Source organism: Caretta caretta, chromosome 23 (assembly GCF_965140235.1).
Source record: "Caretta caretta isolate rCarCar2 chromosome 23, rCarCar1.hap1, whole genome shotgun sequence".
NCBI classification, from domain to species: domain Eukaryota; kingdom Metazoa; phylum Chordata; order Testudines; family Cheloniidae; genus Caretta; species Caretta caretta.
In genome coordinates, this window is record NC_134228.1 from 10571693 (window position 1) to 10597154 (window position 25462).

General features: G+C 50.2%; 1 protein-coding gene across 1 annotated transcript in view; it reads left to right on the top strand.

Annotated features, from left to right (window-relative positions):
• The window catches only part of LOC125628466 (uncharacterized), a 66142-nt gene that overhangs the window by 12569 nt on the left and 28111 nt on the right, over positions 1-25462 (top strand). The window contains 3 exon segments of the mRNA XM_075122306.1: positions 2063-2797; positions 3673-3868; positions 6302-7190. Of these exon segments, the coding sequence (XP_074978407.1) occupies positions 2063-2797; positions 3673-3868; positions 6302-7190 (1820 nt within the window).

Below are 25462 nucleotides of genomic sequence, written 5' to 3' on the forward strand. Positions count from 1 at the left end.
CCTACCCTTGGCCCTGATGAGGCAGCCATTTTTCATGGCAATTTGTGCTTGTGTGTGGACCTCAGAACACTTTGAAACACAGGCTCTTGACATGCAGGGTTGGCTCCCGCTTCAATATGATATGGCAAAGGGCACCCATGATAAGGACCCAGGTGGGGATGGGCTGGACTCTAATGAACTTCCTCCCCAGTTAAGGTACAGGTGTTTGTGCAGGGCTGTAACCCCCTGCACATCATCCCCAGCCCATACAGGTCCCTCCCTGAGCTCCCTGCCCTGCCCCAGCACAGCCCTGTAACTGAGCCACTGCACAGCACCCCCCAACTTGTAACCCCAGCTCCCTGCCCCAGGCCCCTCCCTGAGCCCCCTGCACAGCCCTGTAACTCCAGCACAGAGGCCCCCACTCCTCAGCAGCGGGCAGGGAGACCCCCACTTGCTTCCCGGTAGGAGCTGCTGTGCCCATCCCCGTGGAGTGAGGTCGCCGGGCTCCGGCTGCCCCCGCTCCCGGAGACCGGCCCAGCTGGGCGGGGCGGGGCCGGATCTGACTGACAGCGATCGCTGCCAATCCCCGCGCGGAGGGATTAACCCTGCGCTGGCCGGCGCGGAAGCTCTTTGTCTAGGGAACTGGGCCGGCCTCCCTGCGTCCAGGCGGGGTGGTGTGGTGAGGGCGGGGTGGCCGGGACCTGGGGTGATGGACCTGTCTGTGCTGGGGGGCAGGAATCTGGGGTGATGGATGCGGGATGGGCCTTTCTGTGCTGGGGGGCAGGAACCTGGGGTGATGGGTGGGAGAGGGGCCTGTCTGTGCTGGGGGGCAGGGAGCTGGGGTGATGGGTGGGGGATGGGCCTGTGCTGGGGGGCAGGGAGCTGGGGTGATGGGTGGGGGATGGGCCTGTGCTGGGGGGCAGGGAGCTGGGGTGATGGATGCGGGATGGGCCTTTCTGTGCTGGGGGGCAGGAACCTGGGGTGATGGGTGGGAGAGGGGCCTGTCTGTGCTGTGGGGCAGGGAGCTGGGGTGATGGGTGGGAGAGGGGCCTGTCTGTGCTGGGGGGCAGGAACCTGGGGTGATGGGTGGGAGAGGGGCCTGTCTGTGCTGGGGGGCAGGGAGCTGGGGTGATGGGTGGGGGATGGGCCTGTGCTGGGGGGCAGGGAGCTGGGGTGATGGGTGGGGGATGGGCCTGTCTGTGCTGGGGGGCAGGGAGCTGGGGTGATGGGTGGGTGATGGGCCTGTCTGTGCTGGGGGGCAGGAACCTGGGGTGATGGGTGGGAGAGGGGCCTGTCTGTGCTGGGGGGCAGGGAGCTGGGTTATGGGTGGAGGATGAGCCTTTCTATGCTGGGGGGCAGGAAACTGGGATGATGGGTGGGGGATGGGCCTGTCTGTGCTGTGGGGCAGGGAGCTGGGGTGATGGGTGGGAGAGGGGCCTGTTTGTGCTGGGGGGCAGGAACCTGGGGTGATGGGTGGGGGGTGGGCCTGTCTGTGCTGGGGGGCAGGAACCTGGGGTGATGGGTGGGGGATGGGCCTTTCTGTGTTGGGGGGCAGGAACCTGGGTTGATGGGTGGGAGGGGGCCTTTCTGTGCTGGGGGGCAGGGAGCTGGGTTATGGGTGGAGGATGAGCCTTTCTGTGCTGGGGGGCAGGAACCTGGGGTGATGGGTGGGGGGTGGGCCTGTCTGTGCTGGGGGGCAGGAACCTGGGGTGATGGGTGGGGGATGGGCCTTTCTGTGTTGGGGGGCAGGAACCTGGGTTGATGGGTGGGAGGGGGCCTTTCTGTGCTGGGGGGCAGGGAGCTGGGTTATGGGTGGAGGATGAGCCTTTCTGTGCTGGGGGGCAGGGAGCTGGGGTTATGGGTCGGTGGGTGTTTGGGTGAATCATGGCTAGGTCTCTCTTTTCCCCTCTGTTTGTTGTGGTTCTGACTCTCCCATCACACAGTAGCATCCTGATTAATTGTTTTGCTGCAGCCCTCCCAGGAGCCTGGACGCATCCAGCAGGACCGACGGAGAGACCGAAGTTGGAGAACTAGGGCGCAGGCCCCAGCGGGGATAAGCTGGTCCTTGAAGACAGATCAGTAGCTCCTGGGTCTCCACATCCAGGCTCCGCGAGAGAATATGGAAATGGCAGATCCAATGGGCCCAAAAGCAGGGAATGAGCTGGAGAGAGACGGGAAGCAGCCAGTCCTGGGACCAACCATCTCAGTAAGTCCTCGATGGCAGCTGAGGACTGAGCAGTGTGACAGGATGTCCCGGTATTGGAAAGATCAATTTCAGGAGGAGCTACAGAGCTTACGGACACCTGTTGTGGCTATGCCGACATCAGTCCCTGCGTCAAAAAACCCTCCACTGCTGGAGCTGACCCCAGAGGAGGATATTGAGGCCTATCTGGCTTCCTTCGAGCAAGTGGCTGAAGCCTGCCAGTGGCCCAGAAAAGAGTGGGTGACCCGCCTTGTGCCGGCCCTCAGTGGAAAAGCTCGGCAGGCCGTTAGCAGCCTGGATGCCAGAGACGCTGGAGATTACGGGAAGGTGAAGGCAGCCGTCCTGCGAGGCTGCAACCTTGGCACAGAGACACAGCGCCAGCGCTTCAGGCAGTTCCGCTACCAGGAGGCCGAGGGGCCCCGGGCAGTTTTCTGCAGACTCTGGGAACTCTCCCATCGATGGCTGAAGCCGGAGAGCCGCACCAAGGAGCAGATCATGGAGCTGCTGATCCTGGAGCAGTTCCTGACCATCCTGCCGGAAGAAATCCAGAGCTGGGTTTCTGAACACTGCCCAGAGACGTGCGCCCAGGCAGTGTCCCTGGCCGAGGATTTCCAGGTAGGACTGCAACAGGCTGGGATCTGAGAGCAGCAGGTGAGAGCAGGTGCAGGGGAATGTCCAGGGGGCTCCATTGGGTTCTGCAGGGAATTTGGGTTCTACAGGGAATTTGATGGGGCAAGTTTGGGTGCTGGGTGAACACAGGGAATTCTCAAGGCAGGACATGAGTGGGGCTTGTTCTGTGTAATCCTGCTCTCAGCACTGGGATTGCGGATGTCACAGTTCCCTGCTCTGCACACCCTGCCGTTCTCTCTGGGTATAAATGTCACTGCCACCCTTATGCAGAGTCATGCAGGACCCTTGGGCAATAATTTCACTAGTACCTGCAGCTGCTGGGAGAGTGCAGTGACCTCTCCCAACACCTGAACTGATAGGGAGCCTCGTTAACAGACTGGGGCTCCATGTGAATCCAGCGTGTGCTGTTAGGAGGCAATGTCGCATGGCCTGATCCTAGGGACCCAGCCCTGAGCATCCTCTGTGTGTCACATTCAGCCATCATGTCCTGGGGTACGCGTGTCTCCTTAGCTGCCTCACCTCGCAGGACGTGAGTGGGGTAGTAGCTGCGGGTACGAGTGAAATTGCCAAAGGGTCCTGCGTGACAGGGTTTGGCTTCTTTCCTTCAGCTCCTCTCAGAGATGCTGGATAGCATCATGGGGAGCCTGCCTTTCCCTGAGGTCCAAGCTCCTCCCAGGCTCATACTGCATAGCCTCAGCCTCCTCTTCCGGTTACCTCTCCCATTAGGTACAGGCCCTGCTGGCCAAAGCAGCTTCTGCCTGAGGAGCGGGCACCCTTTGCCACGGGCACTATTCAGGTATGATTTCCCCCCCTGACTCTCAGCCCCTGGTTGCCCGGTGACCCATGTGGTTGGTTCCCAGGTCACAGTGCATGTGAAGGTCGAGGACGTGACCCCAGAGGAGATGGATGCCCCTGAAGCATTATGGGAATCTCAGAGCCCCCAGCTGGAGCCACCACAGCCCCATCCCGCATGGGGATCACCGGAGGAGGTGGCACTGAGGAAGTACGAGCTGCCAGGCGCCCCTGGAAAGGAGCCCCGAGTTGGACGAGAAATGGGTAACGAGCTCCTGAAGGGGCCTGGGGCGGGTCTTCCCTGGGGCACTGAGGGGACAATGGAGAAGGGAGTCCCTCGGGCTCAGAGTGTGTGTGGGGAGAAGAGGGGAGTGGCTGGCTCAGGCCATGTGGGCGCTCTCCAGCAGGATTGCTGCCTGGAGAACGTGGGAGGCTGTGTGTGGGGTTGGGGTGGCCAGTGGGTGTCTCTTAGGTGACAAGTGGCCCAGGCAGTGGGGATGGGACTGTGGGAGCTGGGTGGCCCCGTAACCAGTGCGGTTGTGAACCCTCCTTGTGTGGGTCCTATTCTGTGGTGTTACCTAGCAGGAGCTAGGCCCATGTCATTCAGGGCTTTCCATGCATCCTGGCCAGCTCTGGTGGAAGCTCCTTCCCTCCTCCTTCCCTCCTCCTTCCCTCCTTCCCTCAGTCCCAGCACTCAGCTGGGAGACAGAGGCAGGATGGACCCTTCCTCTCCTCTGGGTAGTGAGTTAAGGGAATGGGGGGGTCTGACCCTCAGCAGAGGGGCTGTGGTTTATTTTCTCCCTGTTCTGGCCGGCTGAGTGAGAATGAGGAGTATCTCCACAGGAAAGGCCTGAAGGAAGCTCCAGGGATGTTATTGGGGAAGCCCAAAAGTAACATGACCCAAGCCTGGCACTAGTCTGGAAATCCCTCACAGCTGTAATCTGTCAGTGGGGCAACCCCCCTGGGGTAGCAATGGTGGGAGCTGTAGCATAGGGAGGGCTCACATGTGTTTCCCACCATGTGACCCAGTTGCGGGGCTCTGTGCAGAAGCTGTCTGAGCAGAATATTCTCCTTGCCAGGCATGTTACGACCAACAGGCTTCGCCGGTCCTAGGCTTGTACCCTGCCCAGCCCCTGCCGCAGTGCCTGCAGTTGCAATGCGTTTTCAGGAAGAGCACAGTGGGTTTCGTCCCCTGGAGGCCAGACTGAACATCCTGCCTCACTGGCTCTAACACAGGAACCCCTCATGATTCGCTTCCTTGTTTTGATGGTGGCTTTTAAGGAGTCCTGTCCCACCCGTACTCAACATTTCTTTAACAAAAACTTTTTTTTAATTTTTGGTGAAAAGTGGACATTTTTGTAAAGCAAACTCTTTTTGCAAATAATTGCTGACACTAATGACATTTTTCACAAAATTATTCATCCCATTTTGTAAATAAAATATTGCATCTAAATGCTTTGTCCACATAAAGCCGACCATTTCGATAAATGAAAAATAAAAAAAATCGCAAAAGTAGACAATGGGTCTGTTTCCAAACGCCACTTTGAAACCTCACAATTTTTTGGCAAAAATTTTTATCCGTTTGTTTTTTATCTGGCTCTAACCTGTAAGTGGATTTCTGTAGGGAACATCATTGTCACCTAAACAGCAGGTCTGTTGAGTGGGGCAAAGGAACCAAAGAGACAGAGGAATCAATTAGCAAAAGAACAAATGAGCTGAGTCCTGAATGAGAGAGGGATACAGCAGTGAGAGAGAGAAAGGTCTATGGCAGGGGTGGGCAAACTTTTTGGCCCAAGGGCCAAATTGCATGCAGGGCCATGAATGTAGGGCTGGGGCAAGGGTTGGTGTGTGGGAGGGAGTGTGGGGTGTGGGAGGGGGCTCAGGGCAGGGGGTTGGGGAACAGGAGCAGTGCAGGGTGCAGGAGGGGGCTCAGGGCAGGGGGTTGGGGTGCAGGAGGGGGCTCAGGGCAAGGGGTTGGGGTGCAGGAGGGTTTGGGTGTGGGCTCTGGGGTGGTAGCGGAGCTAAGGCCAGCTCCCTGCCTGCCCTGGCCCCGCACCGCTTCCAGAAGCGGCTGGCACCACGTCCCTGCGGCCCCTAGAGGGTGGGGGGGGGAGAGGACTCCTCACACTGTCCTCGCCTGCCGGTACCTCCCCCGACGCTCCCATTGGCTGTGGTTCCCCGTTTCCAGCCAATGGGAGCTGTGGGGAGCAGTGCCTGCAGGCGAGGGCAGCACACGGAGCCCTCTGCCCTCCCCCGGGGCTGCAGGGACATGGTGCCGGCCGCTTCCGGGAGCGGCCAGGGGCCCGCGGCGCCACGGGGGTGGCAGTCCCGTGGGCCAGATCCAAAGGCCTGACGGGCTGGATCTGGCCCACGGGCCGTAGTTTGCCCACCCCTGGTCTATGGTCTGGAGAAGAGGGAAGAGAGATGGGGAGCCTGGAGGGAAATTGAGGGGCTGGAGCAGAGGGAAAGGGAAATGTTGGGAGTTGAGGAAAAGCTATTGTGGGCCCTGGGGAAAGAGGAAGGAGAAAGGGATGTGGGGCTTCCTGCTTGTGCCCCTCCACAGCCCCATATTTCTGCATGGCTGACTGTTTGGCTTTCCTTGGGGGTCTCTCCAGTGGAAGGATGTGAGGAGCCTCACCCACTTCCACTTGGAAATACGAGAGATGAAATAATCTCTGGATTCTCTCTTCCATCCAGCAGGTGCCAGGATCCTGAGCAGGACTGAGAAGCAGCCTCACAGCGAAGGGCCTAAAAACCTGCAGCCCCCCAGCGTATCACTGCAGGATTCAGGAGAGAGCATTAACCACAGACCTGAGCAGGAAGGAGCCTGCAAGAGGCAGAAGAGGAGCCCAGTGGGGAATGAGTCAGATCCCCTAGGGGAATGTGAGAGTGGATTCAGGAGACTAATCCAACCTCCTGCACCGGGGAGACCTCGGACCACAGGGGACCTTCAAAATCAGAACAGCATTCACAGGACAGAGAAGCCCCATAAATGTCGAGATTGTGGGGAAAGGTTCTGGGAGAAGCAGGCACTCACGGCCCATGGGAGAGTCCATGGGAAAGACAGACCATATCCCTGTCCTGAATGTGGGAAGAGTTTCAACAGACTGACCCATCTCAAAACGCACCGGAGAACCCACACGGGAGAGAAACCCTATTTCTGTGCCGAATGTGGGAAGAACTTCGGCCACCTCTCCACGCTCATTACACACCAGAGGCTGCACACAGGGGAGAGACCCTACTCCTGTGACGAGTGTGGGAAAACTTTCACCAACCCCTCGGACCTCAACAAGCACCAGCGCTCCCACACTGGCGAGCGGCCCTACCCCTGCGCCGAGTGTGGGAAGCGCTTCAGCCAGCTCTCCAACCTGACGATGCACCAGAGGACTCACACGCAGGAGAAGCCCTATCCCTGCGCTGAGTGCGGGAAGAGCTTCAAGTACCTGGCTTACCTCACCGTTCATCGGCGCTCCCACACTGGGGAACGGCCCTTCCCCTGCACCGAGTGTGGGAAGAGCTTCAGTCACAAATCCTCTTTGGCCCGTCACCTGAGAATCCACGCCAGAGCTGCAGCCATGGACAAGTGAGACCCTCCCAACAGAGGGCTCCACTCCGGTCGTGTGTGTATAATAACGTGAAGCAGGCCCTGAGAGAAGCTAGTCCCATGCCCACTAACAGAACCATCCCCCTCACGGTCACCGGGGGGTGTGAATTGGGACTTCACCTTAGTCCTTTGAGGTGTCCTGATTCCAGAACCGCCCCAGCAGTGATTTTCTCCTTCCTGCTTGAACTAGTGAGGAGAGGGCCACTCTAGGGGCTTGTCTTTCTGCATATTAACTTTTTTTAACTCAATTTTGTCCCTCACTCGAGTCCCATCCACATACAGTACCTTTAAGTGGGGTGCAGTGGTGCTGTGACCCCAAGGAGGGGGCATAGGCTAAAATTGGAGCACAACTCATCAGCTGCTAACACAACCCCTCTGTAGTGGTTTGTGCCACTTGCATATCACTAGTTCTCCAGTGCCTTCCCACGATTCCCCTAGTGTGCCCAGAAAGGCAGACAAGTTCTCCCACTACTCACTGGGAAACGTGTGTGTCCAGAAGCCATAGTGCCATACTCGAGGGAGCGCAGAGCCTGTGTGGGTACAGCAGCGTGGCTGTTCTCAGCCGAGCTCGGCTGACTCGAGAGGAGTCACTGGGCCCCAGATAACTCAAGTTAACTCTGTAGTGAAGGCAGACACGGTGAGGCTGGCAGGCCCCAGTCCCAGCAGTACCAGGAACAGCACCTCCAGGGGAAGGCATTGGGCCAACCCTACCTCTTGCCCCACTGCCAACCAGTTCTGCCTCGGTGCCCCCGCACAGCCACCTTCTTCCACGCTCTGCCCTACTCAGTGGCACCCAGCCTCACCAGAGCTTCAGAGCCCTCTATCATCTTTTCCCAGCAGCCACGTGTCACCGGGACCCAAGTCTGCTGCATTGACTCCCTGCCTCCCACTCACCCGACTGGCTCTTCCAGCTGACTCTTATCTCAGCCTAACATTGACATTCTCTGTATACTCTTCTGTATTTAATCATCCCCCACCCCCACCCCCGGGTTTTCTGCTCCTGTCCTGTTAACGCTCTTGCTGTTTGCTGCCCTGTCTCTAGTGCGTTGCATTGTCCAGACCACGCGGTTGCTCCTTGGCTCAGCTGCCCATCAGCACAACCGCTGATTCAGTTTTATTGGTGTGAGATTTTGATCAGATGGCCCCAATCCTGCACGGAGCTCCACGTGGGCAGATTCCTCTGGAATGCTGCCTGGCTACTGGGGTCCCCATGTGTAGCTCAATGCAAGATTGGGGCCTTAGTTTAAAATCTTCTGATCTTCCCTACATCATTGGTTACCCTTCTGAATTGCTGGTATTTTTTATTTATTTCCTGCTGATTTTATTGTAATGTACTGAACAGTACTTCTTGTCAATCAATCACTGCTCTGCACACTTAATTAACTCTCTTTCCCTGTTCCTTTGACTCAGTTAAACCCACTCTCTTGATTTGGCCCTTGTTTAACTGCCTATTGCCATTCTCGCTGTTGTCCCCCTGACTTCTTGCCCTGTCGAGTCCCAACTCACTGTAATGATGTTTTATCAGTCTCGCTGGATGGGTTTAGTTTCTGGCTGGAACAAGGAGAAGGGGTGGAAAGTGGGACCTGCGTAGTGGTGGCAGGCTTCTAGCACTCGTAGGAAAAGCTAAGGGGTGCGTCAAGACACTAGGTAACACGTGTGATCCAAGGACAGCCCTTATATCTCCAGCTGCAGTCTGGTGCCGCTCTGCTTTTCTCACTACAGCCCAGCCAGCAGTGCACCATGGGAATAAGTGGCCCAGTGATTCACAGGGACAGTTTTACGATTACAGTGTTTACGTTGGTAAGTGAAGAACACATGCCATCCCCACAAGTGCTTCATTTCCTGGTTGGGGAGGCAACATTTGGAGGAACCCAGCCCAAGATGTTGCAGGGGGAAGAACCAGGGTAGCCAGAACTGGTGCAGGCTCAGCATCTTTGCATCCACACTGGGTGCCTGAGGGAGTTACTCTCACTCGGGAGCAGCCGTCCTGCTGTTCCCATGTAGATGTCGTGGTATCCTGTAGTTTTGGGCTCCATGAGCCAGCAAAGCAAAACCAGAGCTTAGACTTCAACTTCCACTGTGGATGGTGAGTCTTGTGTGTTGTGACTGAATGGCTGCTTCCCTGCCACAGCAGACAGGCCTCATGTACAGCTTGAGAATGAGGACCTGTAATTCATCAGTGTATCTCCACTGGCAGAAGCAACAGTGGAAGCTGTAGTGTAGACAGGACTTTGGCATTGTTACCATTGTGTCATCAACCCCTAACCAGCAAGTGAGCTGTTGGCCAGCTTACCACTCTTTCCAAATACCAACTGAAGAAGCTCTGATGGAAGAAGGGGCTCTGAGGGCATCAGAGAAGATTTGCAGGCTTCTGCTGAGAAATTTCAGGGCTCCTGCCACAACCTTCCCATTCCTGGATGCACACCTTCTTCAACACCACTCTCTCGGGTCACTATCTCTCTACGCTTCCTCTCTGGACACTTCCCTGTCAATAGTGGGTGATCCTGGCTGTATTAACTATTTCAAGGGCCTTGCAGATCTCTTCAAAACCTGATTGACTACACCTTGGTCTCCTGGGTTTGAAAAGCTACTAACCCCAATAAATACAATATACATAATAGTGTTCAGTAACCCTGCTACGTTACTGCAGGAGGGAAAGCCTAATCCAATAGGAGCCCCGCCATGCTTCTCTTCCTGATCACAATCCACCCCCTCTGCTCACCTGCTCCCTGTCTCTTTCAGAGCCACCCAACAATCTTCACGTTCAGCCCCCAAAGCTCCAAACCAGCTGTCTAGTGTGGCCCTCCACCAGTCACAGCTTCTACATCTCTGGGCACCCAGTAGCCCATGTTCTTGGAGCCACAACATACTTCATCATAGAGTTTCACGTAATAGTTATAACACCATCTCATATCACACAATTTCAAGTTAACACAGTCCCTTCTCCACAACTCCAGTGAATATGGAGGGAGGAGAGGACAATCCAAGTGCGATGCCTCAAAGATATCCCCACAGTTTGGCATCTGACATGGGAAAGGTGTGTGGTGCAGCTCCTGCACTCCCATCGTTGGAGCTCCCAAAGTCCCTGTAAGGGGAGGACACTAAGGTTATGACTTCACTGAGAAAAAAAAGGGGGGTTTAACCGTAGGATAAATTGATGTGTATTAGCTCTCCTGCTGTGCACACACAGTGGAGTTACTGTGAGGTAAACCAGGCAAGGTCAACCATGGGCAGGGGGCAAAGTTCTGACCTCACCCAGCTGCCTTGTGAACACTATGAGCAGCTTGTCTCCCCTTAGGATTTTACAACATGATAATTATCCCCAATTGTTATCTCACTGTTTAAAAAAAGGGCACCACTGTAAAATGCGCAGTAAGCACAGGGCAAAGCCTTGGGGTTAGCCATGATAGGAAGAGGCATGCAGATAGATCTTACCCTCCCTCAAAAGGCACGTAAAGTTCACACTGCATAGAAAAATGAGTGACTCTTAGAAGCCATCCTGGCACAACTCTAGGCAGGTGATCAGATACTCCCTGGGGAGACTCTATGTGAACCTAAGAATGGCCACACTGGATCAGACCAATGGTCCATCTAGCCCAGTCCTGTCTTCCCATAGTGGCCAATGCCAGGTGCTTCAGAGGGAATGAATGGAACAAGCAATCATTCAGTGATTCATCCCCTGTTGTCCACTCCCAGCTTCTGGCAGTCAGAGGATAGGGATACACAGATCATGGGGTTACATCCCTGTCCGTTTTGGCTAATAGAGATTGCTGGACCTATCCTCCATGAGACCAACTATAAACTGAAGTGACTGTACAGATGCTGGGTTCTGCCATATCTGAGGAGCAAGGAAGAGGGTGTGAAGCCATCTCACTGGGACAATAGCTTTGCAAGCAAATCAGAGGTTGAAACAGCAAGCTCAGCAGAGCAGCACATAGGTGGTCACCTGGCCCTCCAGGTCCTGGCAGGGGTGGGAATGTAACACCAAAAGCTAACTGTCTGGGGAAATCCTTGGAACACCAGGGGCTTGAGGCACCAGGTGCATTACTGTCACTATGGGCCTTGGCACTTGTAGTGCCCAAACTTTAGATCGGGCTAGGTAGACCCTGGTCTTATACATCAGAAGGGACCTGAATCAGACTGATAAAGGCTTATAGCTTTGCTGGACCTGGGTGCAGGTTACATGGGATGGGAGGTAAACCCTGTAACTGTCACCATCAGGAAAAGGGAGAAAAATTATATGCAGGTTCCTGTGTTAGAACCAGAGATGGGCTATTGGGCAAATGGGAGGTTTCAGGGGACAACAGGGGCCCCAGGCCTCAGCCCAGAATCCCCCATCCAAACAGCAGTGGCAGCAGCTGGAGTAAAGGTGGAGGGGACACCGCTGTATGGAGATGACAGTTGTGTCCTGGAGACAACACCCTCTGCCTGGAAGATTCACGGAAAAAGGCTGGCTGTACCCAAGAACAATTCATTAAACAGGGCATTTGTTTGCAACAGAATATTAATAGTAATGACAGTTTCCACAACCTCTCTGCTGGTGAGATTATCAGGGCTCGAGTGCCCCAACTCCTTTCTCTACTGGACAGAGGAGAGATCATTGCCCATAGGACCAATCCCAAACATTCAAAAATCACGAGAGTGGCTTAACGATCATGAGATTTTAAAAAAAATCTGAATTTTCCTTCTAGGTTGTGAGTCTCCCACCCTTAAGTAAGTCGGAATGTACCAGGATCAACATTTAACATAGTGCACAGCAATAATGCTCTAGTTCAAACAGGAATTAGTTCAGGGAAGTCCTATGGCCTGTGTTATGCAAGAAGTCAGACAAGAGGATCACAGTGGCTTCTGGCCTTATAATCAAAGACTCTATGCACCTCCGTGTCAGCATCTCCAAGGGGGACTCCTCAGGCACCCTCCTAACCTCTGGCTTCAGTCTCATTGAAAACACTGGGAGTTGGTGGCCATTTTGACTTCTGGGCAGCCCCATTTCTGCATGCAAAGGCTGTAGGAAAAGTGTGGCCAGATTGACCGAGGCAGTTTGTCTTCATCCCTGTTGAAAGTAGAGGGAGGTGGTGGCCATTCTGCATAGTGTAAATCTCGCAGAGCACATGCAACGAATCACAAGAGTGTGAGGAAACACCAAATAACACCAGACTCGGGATCAAATGGGCAAGGCAACTCTGAAACAGTCTCACTCTCCTGGCTGATCATGAAGAAAAGGATGACGGAGGAAAGGGGCTCCTACCAGGCCTTGGTCAGGGTGGGTGGGAAGCTCTGAGTGATAGAATCATAGAACTGGAAGGGACCTTGAGAGGTCATCTAGCCCAGTCCCCTGCACTCAAGGCAGGACTAAGTATTATCTATACCATCCCTGACAGGTGTTTGTCCAACCTCCTCTTAAAAATCCCCAATGATGAAGATTCCACAACCTCCCTAGGCAATTTATTCCAGTGCTTAATCACTCTGACGGTTAGACAGTTTTTCCTAATGTCCAACCTAAACCGCCCTTGCTGCAATTGCCCATTGCCCATTGCTTCTTGTCCTATCCTCAGAGGTTAAGAAGAACAATTTTTCTCCCTCCTCCTTGTAACAACTTTTATGTACTTGAAAACTGTTATGTCCCCTCTCAGTCTTCTCTTCTCCAGACTAAACAAACCCAGTTTTTTTCAATCTTCCCTCATAGGTCATGTTTTCTAGACCTTTAATAATTTTTGTTGCTCTTCTGTGGACTTTCTCCAATTTGTCCACATCTTTCCTGAAATGTGGCGTCCAGAACTGGACACAATACTCCAGTTGAGGCCTAATCAGCGCGGAGTAGAGCAGAAGAATTACTTCTCGTGTCTTGCTTACAATACTCCTGCTAATACATCCCAGAATGATGTTTGCTTTTTTTGCAACAGCGTTACACTGTTGACTCATATTTAGCTTGTGATCCACTATGACCCCCAGATCATTTTCCGCAGTACTCCTTTCTAGACAGTCATTTCCCATTTTGTATGTGTGCAACTGATTGTTCCTTCCCAAGTGGAATACTTTGCATTTGTCCTTATTGAATTTCATCCTATTTACTTCAGATCATTTCTCCAGTTTGTCCAGATAATTTTGAATTTGAAACCTATCCTCCAAAGCACTTGCAACCCCTTCCAGCTTGGTATCGTCTGCAAACTTTATAAGTGTACTCTCTATGCCATTATCTAAATCATTGATAAAGATATTGAACAGAACTGGACCCAGAACCGATCCCTGCGGGATCCTACTTGTTATGCACTTCCAGCATAACTGTGAACCACTGATAACTACTCTCTGGGAATGATTTTCCAACTAGTTATGCATCCACCTTATAGTAGCTCCATCTAGGTTGTATTTCCCTAGTTTGTTTATGAGAAGGTCATGCGAGACAGTATCAAAAGCCTTACTAAAGTCAAGATATACCACATCTACTGATTCCCCCCCTATCCAGGCTTGTTACCCTGCACTATAAGGTGGGTAGAAAGCTGGCTAGATTGTCGGGCTCAACGGGTAGTTATCAATGGTTCCATGTCTAGTTGGCAGCCGGTATCAAGTGGAGTGCCCCAAGGGTCGGTCCTGGGGCCGGTTTTCTTCAATGTCTTCATAAATGATCTGGAGGATGGTGTGGATTGCACTCTCAGCAAATTTGCGGATGATACTAAACTGGGAGGAGTGGTAGATACGCTGGAGGGGAGGGATAGGATACAGAAGGACCTAGACAAATTGGAGGATTGGGCCAAAAGAAATCTGATGAGGTTCAAGGATAAGTGCAGGGTCCTGCACTTAGGACGGAAGAACCCAATGCACAGCTACAGACTAGAGACCGAATGGCTAGGCAGCAGTTCTGCGGAAAAGGACCTAGGGGTAACAGTGGACGAGAAGCTGGATATGAGTCAGCAGTGTGCCCTTGTTGCCAAGAAGGCCAATGGCATTTTGGGATGTATAAGTAGGGGCACAGCAAGCAGATCGAGGGACGTGATCGTTCCCCTCTATTCGACATTGGTGAGGCCTCATCTGGAGTACTGTGTCCAGTTTTGGGCCCCACACTTCAAGAAGGATGTGGATAAATTGGAGAGAGTCCAGCGAAGGGCAACAAAAATGATTAGGGGTCTGGAACACATGACTTATGAGGAGAGGCTGAGGGAGCTGGGATTGTTTAGCCTGCAGAAGAGAAGAATGAGGGGGGATTTGATAGCTGCTTTCAACTACCTGAAAGGGGGTTCCAAAGAGGATGGCTCTAGACTGTTCTCAATGGTAGCAGATGACAGAACGAGGAGTAATGGTCTCAAGTTGCAGTGGGGGAGGTTTAGATTGGATATTAGGAAAAACTTTTTCACTAAGAGGGTGGTGAAACACTGGAATGCGTTACCTAGGGAGATGGTAGAATCTCCTTCCTTAGAGGTTTTTAAGGTCAGGCTTGACAAAGCCCTGGCTGGGATGATTTAACTGGGAATTGGTCCTGCTTCGAGCAGGGGGTTGGACTAGATGACCTTCTGGGGTCCCTTCCAACCCTTATATTCTATGATTCTATGATTCTATGATATGGGCCAAGAGGAGATGGCACATGCTGGGTATAATATTGAACAGCAGACACAGGAGGCGGCCTTACTGCAGGCGGCCAAGCCATCATTTACCTCCTATGCTCAGCCCCATAGTCCTCCATATGGGACATTGGCCTCCCATGAGACATCTGATTCAACCTGGGAGCTCCCCAGCGAGATACACCCCCACCTCCTCTCAATCTCAGTGTGAGCACCCTCCGTACAGCACCTAGCCTCCAAAGTCCAAGCGCCTCTTCCGGAGTCACCTGCAGCTGGGAAAGCCCTACTGTCCCCAGTCGGTGAGGCAGCCAGCCTCTTCATGCAGCCTCCCCCTTTCCTCAGGTGCCAGCTGTATGGTGCCCTGGTTAAAGGTGCCAGCCCCCATTTAAATTTTCTGAGCCACCTCTTTTCCCCAATACTATCAGCACTGGACATTTCCTCCCCTGCTGCCCTTCACTGCCCCACCCAAGAGGAGTGTCCACTGTCCCACATACACAGCTTATTTGCAGTGGAGCTCCTCCCTAAGGACATGGGACAACGTGTATCATGGTCCTGGCAGTTTACTCACTCCCACTTTATCCTTGGATACACACTTGTGACTGAGCTGCCGTTACTTCTGAGATTTTCATTACGCTTCAGGACACTCTGAAGTCACTTGCACGACCACACACACCCTGTGACCTGGGCATAAGCCAGATATGTCACCATGGCGCCAGAGCCTGAGAATTACAGAGGAGAGGCATATCTACAAGGCACCACTGGCAAAGCAGTCCATCCACCCACAGGTAGAGGAGCGGTCCACAGCGGTCCACACTTGGACAAATCAGTGCAAGGAGGAAGAAGGGGATGAAAGCCGGGGCTCAGAGGAGAAGGCTCCATTCCTGCCCTAATGGAGTCTAGGAGCCTCAGAAGCTCTTCCTCACTGAGGTCCAAGCCAGAGAATTACAGGCTCACTCCAAAGTCATCTAACGCCCTCATGATGGCTAGAGCAGGAGCTACAGAGGCCAGCCCACAGGAGTTATGCACTGTCCCTATGTAGAAGTCTATAAACTGTGATCAAGTCACCCCTTAACCTTCTCTTTGTTAAGCTAAATAAATTGAGCTCCTGGAGTCTATGACTGTAAGGCAGGTGTTCTAACCCTTCAATCATTCTCATGGCTCTTCTCTGAACCCTCTCCAGTTTATCAGCATCCTTCTTGAATTGAGGTCTGGACACAGTAGTCCAGCAGTGGCCATACCAGTGCCAAATACAAAGGGAACACAAACTCTACACCCATTTGATAGCCATGGATCAAGCCCTTTTGGCCACAGCATTGCCCTGAAAGCTCATGTTCAGCTGCTTATCCATCATGAGCCCCAAATCTTTTTCAGAGTCACTGCTTCCCAGGATAGAGTCCCCCACCCTGTAAATGCGGCCTGCATTCTTTGCTCCTAGATGTACAGCTGGCTGTATTAAAACACATATTGTTTGCATGCATCCAGCTCATCAAGCAATCCACTCGTAGGGGTAAAGAAGGGATTCCCCCACCCCAATGTATTATGGGAGGGTTTTGCTATCCCCTTCTTCTGAAGCATCCTCCAGGATGGTTGGAGATGGGACACTAGGTGAGCTGGGTTGACGTATTCTGTCTCTCAAGTGCTTGACTGGCTGGTTCTTGCCCACACGCTCAGAGTCTAACTGATCACCATATATAGGGTCAGGAAGGAATTTTTCTCCAGGTCAGATTGGCAGTGACCTTGGATTTTTGTTTTTGATTGTTTTTTCCTTTGCCTTGGCCTTTGCCTTCCTCTGAGTGAGTCACATGCCAGGATTATTTGGGTGTATCTCACTTTTTTAATCATTTGTCTGCCATTGTGGGGGCCTTAGGCACTGGTGCACCTTGGTCCTTCCTATTATCTGCCAGTGGAACGTACTAGTTGAGTCTCCTCAGGGCTGTAATACTTTGGCCTAATTTTAGTTATAGAGTTTAGTGTGCGGGCGGTGCTGGTGGCTTTTGATATAGAGGAAGTCAGACTAGATGATCTGGTGGTCAGTTCTGGCCTTAAGGCCTATGACTGCATGACCTCCTGTATAGCACAACTTTCCTCAAAATAATTCCTGGAGCAGATCTTTTAGAAAAACAGCCAATCACGATTTAAAAATGGTCAGGGATGCAGAATTCATCACAACCCTTGGTAAATTGTTCCAAGGGTTAATTCCCCTCCCTGTTAAAAATGTGTATCTTATTTCCAGTGTGAATTTGTCTAGCTTCAACTTCCAGCCATTGGATTATGTTCTACCTTTCTCTGCTAGCTTGAGAGCTCTTTCTTCAATCTGGGCTCCCCATGTCAGTACTTATAGCCTGTGATCAAGTCCCCCTTTAACCTTCTCTTGATTCAGCAAAATAGATCAAGCATCTTGAGTCTATCACTCTAAGGCAGGTTTTCTAATCGTTCCTATGGATCTTTTCTGAACTGTCTACAATTTATGTACATCCTTAGAATCACAGAATATCAGGGTTGGAAGGGACCTCAGGAGGTACTCTAGTTCAATCCCCTGCTCAAAGCAGGACCGATCCCCAATTAAATCATCCCAGCCAGGGCTTTGTCAAGCCTGACCTTAAAAACTTCTAAGGAAGGAGATTACACCACCTCCCTAGGTAACACATTCCAGTGTTTCACCACCCTCATAGTGAAAAAGTTTTTCCTAATATCCAACCTAAATCTCCCCCACTGCAACTTGAGACCATTACTCCTTGTTCTGTCATCTGCTACCACTGAGAACAGCCTAGAGCCATCCTCTTTGGACCCCCCCCCTTTCAGGTAGTTGAAAGCAGCTATCAAATCCCCCCTCATTCTTCTCTTCCGCAGACTAAACAATCCCAGTTCCCTCAGCCTCTCCTCATAAGTCATGTGTTCCAGTCCCCTAATCATTTTTGTTGCCCTCTGCTGGAAAATTTCCAATTTTTCCACATCCTTCTTGTAGTGTGGGACCCAAAACTGGACACAGTACTCCAGATGAGGCCTCACCAATCTCGAATATAGGGGAACGATCACGTCCCTTGATCTACTTATACATCCCAAAATGGCATTTTGGCCTTCTTGGCAACAAGGGCACACAGTTGACTCATATCCAGCTTCTTGTCCACTGTAACCCCTAGGTTCTTTTCTGCAGAACTGCTGCGGAGCCATTCGGTCCCTAGTCTGTAGCGGTGTAGCGGTGGGATTCTTCCGTCCTAAGTGCAGGACTCTGCACTTGTCCTTGTTGAACCTCATCAGATTTCTTTTGGCCCAATCCTCCAATTTGTCTAGGTCCCTCTGTATCCTATCCCTACCCTCCAGTGTATCTACCTCTCCTCCCAGTTTAGTGTCATAACCTCTCTATCCTACTCAAAGATTCCCTTGTTTATGAATCCAAGGATCACATTAGCCGTTTTTGCCACAGTGTCACACTGGGAGCTCATGTTCAACTGACTATCCACCACAACCCCCAAGTATTTTTTAGTACCACTGCTTCCCAGGACAGAGTCCGCTCCCCTCACCCCACCCATAAGTCTGGCCTGAGTTCTTTGTTTCTAGATGGATACATTTACATTTAGCCATATTAAAACACATGTTGTTTGATTGTGCCCAGGTTACCAAGCAATGCAGCTCATGCTATATCAGTGACCTGTCCTCTTCATTATTTACCACTCTCTCAATTTTTGTGTCATCTGCAAACTTCATCAGTGCTGATTTTGTTTTTTTCCAGGTCATTAATAAAAATGTTAAATAGTGTAGGGCCAAGAGCCAATCCCTGCAGGATCCCATTAGAAACACAACCATTCAATAATGATTCTCTGTCAATAATTACATTTTGAGATCTATCAGACAGTTTTAAATCAATTTAATGTGAGCTAAATTTTATGCTGTTCTAGAGTTTTAATCAAAATGTTGTGTGGTACCAAGACAAACAACTTACAGAAGTCTAAGTATATTACACCAACACTATTACCTTTATCAACCAAACATGTAATCTCATTAAAAAAATCATATTAGTTTGACAGGATCTATTTTCCATAAACACATGTTGATTGATATTACTGTAATTATGTTATCCTATTTTAATTGTTTATTACTCAAGTCTCATATCAACCATTCCATTATCTTGCCTGGGATCAATGTCAGACTGACAGGCTTATAATTATCTGGGTCATCCCATTTACCCTTTTTAGATATTGGCACAACATTGGCTTTCTTTGTGTCTTCTGGAACTTCCCCAGTGTTCCAAGACTTATTGAAAATCAATATTAATGATCCAGTGAGCTCCTACGCCAGCTCTTTTATAACTTTTGGGTGCAAGTTGTCCGGACCTGCTGATTTTAAAATGTCTAACTTTAGTAGCTGCTGTTTAACACCCACGTGAGATACTAGTGGAATGGTATGATGACGCGTTCAAACCTCACACTGAAGAGCAAGGTGTTAAGGAACACCTCTGGGCCCAGGCATCCCCGCACAACCACACCTGCAAAGCCTGCACAAGCTGGAGGAGGGGCTTGAAACGGGAAGCAGAGCAGCTCAGAAGGAGGCAGGCAATGGAAGGGAGCAGACAGCTGCTCTGAGTTCTTGGGAGAAGTACAGCCCAAGAGCTCATTGCCAGAGACTTGAGCAAACCTACAAAAAAGAGGCAGAGGACTGATTGTGCAGGTCAGAGTCTTTACTTGAGACTTTTTGATTTATACAGTGGGGAAAAGGAGACTTGTGTAGGAAGTGGTTGGGGGAGGGGGCTGATTAGCACCCCAAGATGCAGAGGGAAGCTGACCACCATTGGGCCCTGGACTGGAGCCCGGTGGAGAGGGCAGGCCTGTGCTCCCCTACCCATTCCAAAAAGACATGACAACAACAAGAGTCTTCTTCTTGGGGAAGAACCCAGCTGGAGAAGACCCTGACTGTTCGAGGGCCCAGACCCTCCAAAGTCCTCGTACTAAAGGGAAGGACTGGAAACCCTTGAAGGGGCACTGAAGGACAGGATGATATTTGCAACTGGGAGGTGACCTGCCACACCCATTCCTGCTCACTAGGCAGCACTGTTGGTGATGTTCCACTTGTACAAATCCAAAGAGAGTTATCACCTTATAATGAGACTATATCATCTGTTTTTTCCAAATACTGAACAGAAATATTTGTTGAACACTTCTGCCTTTTCTGCATTGTTACTGATATTTCTACCATTTCCATCTGGGGAGGGACCGATACCACTGTCAGGATTCTTTTTGTTCCTACTATACTTTAAAAAATCTCCTTATTTTCCTTAACTCTGCTAGCCACAGATTTCTCCCTTATCAATTTTCTACAGTTCCTAGCTTCTGATTTATATTGATTATTATCAGCTTCCTCTTTCTTCTATTTGTGATCTATCATTTTTTGTTATTTATAGCTGCCTTCACTTCCCCTGTAAACCATGTTGTTTTTTTAAACAATATGGCCTTCTTCCTCGATTGTGGCTTTTCAGGCATCTAGTAAAGTGTTTTTAAACAAGTCCCAATTATCATTCAAGTTTTTCCAATTAAATTCTTCCTCCCAGCTGATTTGGCTCATAACTGTTTTCAGCTTTGTGAAACTGGCTCTTTTAAAGCATTATATATATATAATTACTGGTCTGGACTATATTCTATATGCACATTTTAAATGTGACCATACTATGACCACTTGTACCTAAGCTACCATTACCTAATAGTTCTGTGATCAGTTCCTCTTTATCAAGATGAGATCTAATATATAATTCCGCCATGTTGGATGCAATACTTTTTGAGTTAGGAAACTGTCTTCTGTAATGTTCAGAAATTCCAGGATTGTTTTAGTACTGGCAGCATGAGACTTCCAGTTGTATGTTTCTCAGATTAAAGTCCCCCATGATCACACAGTTTTTCTCTCTACTACACATTAGAGATTGGTGCGTGGCAGCTGGTGGCTCTGAGTAGCAGCCTGGGTTAGTCAGCCGCACTCAGTTCCATTTGTAGCCCTTTCCTCAGGGCTCTGTTTATTCTTCACTGTACCAACAGAAAGGAAGCATGGAGTAATAACGAAAGCAATGGTTGTGCTCTGGGCTGAGGCCAGCTAGCCTCCAGTAGCTAAAGGGGCAGGACCTTCCGCAGTTCAGGCGGGGTTCACCCTCCAGAGCCTTCGAATACAGCCCCAAGAGAGTGTACTCTCAGCTCTCTCCTGGGCCCTGCCTCCCTCAGGGACCTGGGCCCTCATTTATAGCCTCAAGCTAGGAATCAGACCCAAGCCCTAGGTGCTGTTCAGTTGGGTTAGCTGATTCCCAGCATCTGCCTGAGCAGCTTCCCTCCATAACAGAGCTGGTTGCTCCCTGTCCCCACCTCCAGGCCCTCAAAGGAGCAATCTGCCCTATTATAGAGCATAAGGAGCTAGTAATCCAGTACCCTAGTGCAGTGTTTTCCCCAGGAATTGAAATTAGGGGGGTATTCAAATTTACGGGGAGGGGGAGGGAGGGCCAATAAGGGGGTGAGACCGTGAGGGTGAAGGTAGGCTGTATGGCACCATAGTAAAAACTGAAAAATGTTTCATGACTATTTTATTAGATTTAACTCATGTTTTAAAACCATCACACAAATTAAAGTTGGCTACTCAAGCCTTCTATGAAGCACTACCTCTATATCCTTCTTGGTTTCTTGTTATAATTTTGCACAACTCTATTAATGAACTTCTTGAATGCAGTGTGTTCATCTTTGGTGGCTTCTTGTGTGTCCGGTACTTCCAGTCCTTCAATTGATATGCTCATTAGTTCATTCACATGATCAGGCAGAAGGCGACTTCTTTCAGAACACAAAATTCTATTCAGTGAGGCAAAAGAAAGCTCAACTGTAGCTGTTGTGACTGGGAGTAGAAAGAGATGAATTCCTACTTCTTTCATCCCAGGAAACATAGCACAAAGACCGGGTCGAGCCACTAGTGAGGATAAAAAAGAAGTTGAAGTCAAATCTTCATTCATTCATTCATTCATTCATCGTACGATATTCTACTCTGTGTTCAAATTCTCTATTCTGCCCTGAGCACATGGCAGCCCCATTGCTGGTAGTGCCTCACTCCAGTCAACAGTCGGTGTTTTATAGGACAGGGATCTGTAAAAGCTACGTAGAGGTTGAGTAGAATCTAGAAGTTGCTGTTGTAGATTTTAAGAATCAAGTCTGTGTACTTTTTCACTTGTCTTAACAAACGCTTCTTGTCCTCTTCACTTAAGGATTCAATATAAATGTCTTCATTAGTCAACTTCTGTACTGAAGTCTTTGCTTCTTCCAGTACTTTTTCAATGGATAGCTCTCTGATAGATCTTTGTCCAGCAATAGAAGCTACATTTGGATCAACTACTGTTGTAGCAGATGCCTGGATGGCATTGTTTAATGACCCAAGTGGTTTCAACAGTAGACTTACAAGAGAGAGAATGGCAATAGTCTTCTCTGAACGTAGTAGCAAAAGTAATCCACCAGCCCCACTACTTTGATCCATCCCATCTTGGTAGATACTTTCCAAAGCCAGTAATAACAGCTGGAGTAATTTTAAGACAACAGCCAAGGATTGCTCATGAGAAAACCAGAGGGTTTTCCCAGGTTGGACTAATTTGAATTTCAGTCCCAGTGTATCTTCTATATTTTCCAAGATATTCAGTCTTTTTGGACTCTTGCTGAAAAAAGAATATAATGAAGATATTAAATTTATAGCTTTTTAAATGTCTTTTGAAGAGTCTGCAGCTTGTACTAGCGTTGGTTGAAATAGATGGCCTCTGCAGTGTGTATAGGGGAGATCAGGGTTACACGTTTCTCTGCGCAAAGCTTGTACTCCACCATGTCTTCCAGAGAAGTTTGCAGCTCCATCAAATGCACAAGCAGCCATCTGTCTGGGGTCCAAATGACAAGCATTTAACTCTTCTAAGACGTGGGTTGTCACAGATGCAGCCGATGTGTCTTCTATAACTTGACCATCTAGAAATGGATCTACTGGCCGATCACTGACATCAAGATAACGAACAAAATGACTTAATACTTGATGCCCATTTGCATCGGTGCATTCATCAGCCATGTATGCACATTTTTTGAATGTGGTGAGAGCGTTCTTCACTTTTTTAACTGTGGAGTCTTTCACTGTTGCACCACATGCTTCTAGCCAGTCAGCTGAGTTTCTTGCAGAACGGTAGTGAGCATTTGCCGGTCTTGTTTGGAACCAGTGTTCAACTTCAGGATGAACAAGTGACAACGCACTTAACACTGGCCTCCAGTTTGTAGCGTGCGGCATCTCTTGCCTAAATAGACAGTAGGAGGCCACGGCCATGTTTGTTCGCATGAACTGTGTTGTGTCTCCAGCATTCTTAACAGCCTCATTAACACACACCGATGTTGTCCTTGGTCAGTGGAGACTCAGAATTCACAGGTGCTTTCACAGAATCATAGAATATCAGGGTTGGAAGGGACCTCAGGAGGTCATCTAGTCCAACCCCCTGCTCAAAGTAGGACCGATCCCCAATTAAATCATCCCAGCCAGGGCTTTGTCAAGCCTGACCTTAAAAACCTCTAAGGAAGGAGATTCCACCACCTCCTTAGGTAACACATTCCAGTGTTTCACCACCCTCCTAGTGAAAAAGTTTTTCCTAATATCCAACCTAAATCTCCCCCACTGCAACTTGAGACCATTACTCCTTGTTCTGTCATCTGCTACCGCTGAGAACAGTCTAGAGCCATCCTCTTTGGAACCCCCTTTCACGCAGTTGAAAGCAGCTATCAAATCCCCCCTCATTCTTCTCTTTCGTAGACTAAACATCCCCAGTTCCCTCAGCCTCTCCTCAGAACTCATGTGTTCCAGACCCCTAATCATTTTTGTTGCCCTCTGCTGGACTCTTTCCAATTTTTCCACATCCTTCTTGTAGTGTGGGGCCCAAAACTGGACACAGTTCTCCAGATGAGGACTCACCAGTTTCGAATAGAGGGGAACGATCACGTCACTCGATCTGCTGGCAATGCCTCTACTTATACATCCCAAAATGCCATTGGCCTTCTTGGCAACAAGGGCACATTGTTGACTCATATCCAGCTTCTCGTCCACTGTAACCCCTAGGTCCTTTTCTGCAGAACTGCTGCCGAGCCATTCGGTCCCTAGTCTGTAGCGGTGCGTTGGATTCTTCCGTCCTAAGTGCAGGACTCTGCACTTGTTGAACCTCATCAGATTTCTTTTGGCCCAATCCTCCAATTTGTCTAGGTCCCTCTGTATCCTATCCCTACCCTCCAGCGTATTTACCTCTCCTCCCAGTTTAGTGTCATCTGCAAACTTGCTGAGGGTACAATCCACACCATCCTCCAGATCATTTATGAAGATATTGAACAAAACTGGCCCCAGGACCGACCCTTGGGGCACTCCACTTGATACCAGCTGCCAACTAGACATGGAGCCATTGATCACTACCCGTTGAGCCAGACAATCGAGCCAGCTTACTATCCACCTTATAGTCCATTCATCCAGCCCATACTTCTTTAACTTGCTGGCAAGAATACTGTGGGAGACCGTGTCAAAAGCTTTGCTAATGTCAAGGAACAACACGTCCACTGCTTTCCCTTCATCCACAGAGCCAGTTATCTCATCATAGAGGGCAATTAGATTAATCAGGCATGATTTGCCCTTGGTGAATCCATGCTGACTGTTCCTGATCACTTTCCTCTCCTCTAAGTGCTTCAGAATGGATTCCTTGAGGACCTGCTCCATGATTTTTCCAGGAACTGGGGTGGCTTGTAGTTCCCAGGATTCTCCTTCTTCCCTTTTTTAAAGATGGGCACTATATTAGCCTTTTTCCAGTCATCCAGGACCTCCCCATATCGCCATGTGTTTTCAAAGATAATGGCCAATGGCTCTGCAATCACATCCGCCAACTCCTTTAGCACTCTCAGATGCAATGCATCCGGCCCCATGGACTTGTGCATGTCCAGCTTTTCTAAATAGTCCCGAACCACTTCTTTCTCCACAGAAGGCTGGTCACCTCCTCCCCATGCTGTGCTGCCCAGTGCAGTAGTCTGGGAGCTGACCTTGTTCGTGAAGACAGAGGCAAAAAAAGCATTGAGTACATTAGCTTTTTCCACATCCTCTGTCACTAGGTTGCCTCCCTCATTCAGTAAGGGGCCCACACTTTCCTTGACTTTCTTCTTGTTGCTAACATACCTGAAGAAACCCTTCTTGTTACTCTTAACATCCCTTGCTAGCGGCAACTCCAGGTGTGATTTGGCCTTCCTGATTTCACTGCTGCATGCACGAGCAATATTTTTATACTCTTCCGTGGTCATTTGTCCAATCATCCACTTCTTGTAAGCTTCTTTTTTGTGTTTAAGATCAGCAAGGATTTCACTGTTAAGCCAAGCTGGTCGCCTGTCATATTTACTATTCTTTCTACACATCGGGATGGTTTGTCCCTGTAACCTCAATAAGGATTCTTTAAAATACAGCCAGCTCTCCTGGACTCCTTTCCCCATCATGTTATTCTCCCAGGGGATCTTGCCCATCAGCTCCCTGAGGGAGTCAAAGTCTGCTTTTCTGAAGTCCAGGGTCCGCATTCTGCTGCTTTCCTTTCTTCCTTGTGTCAGGATCCTGAACTCGACCATCTCATGGTCACTGCCTCCCAGGTTCCCATCCACTTTTGCTTCCCCTACTAATTCTTCCCGGTTTGTGAGCAGCAGGTCAAGAAGAGCT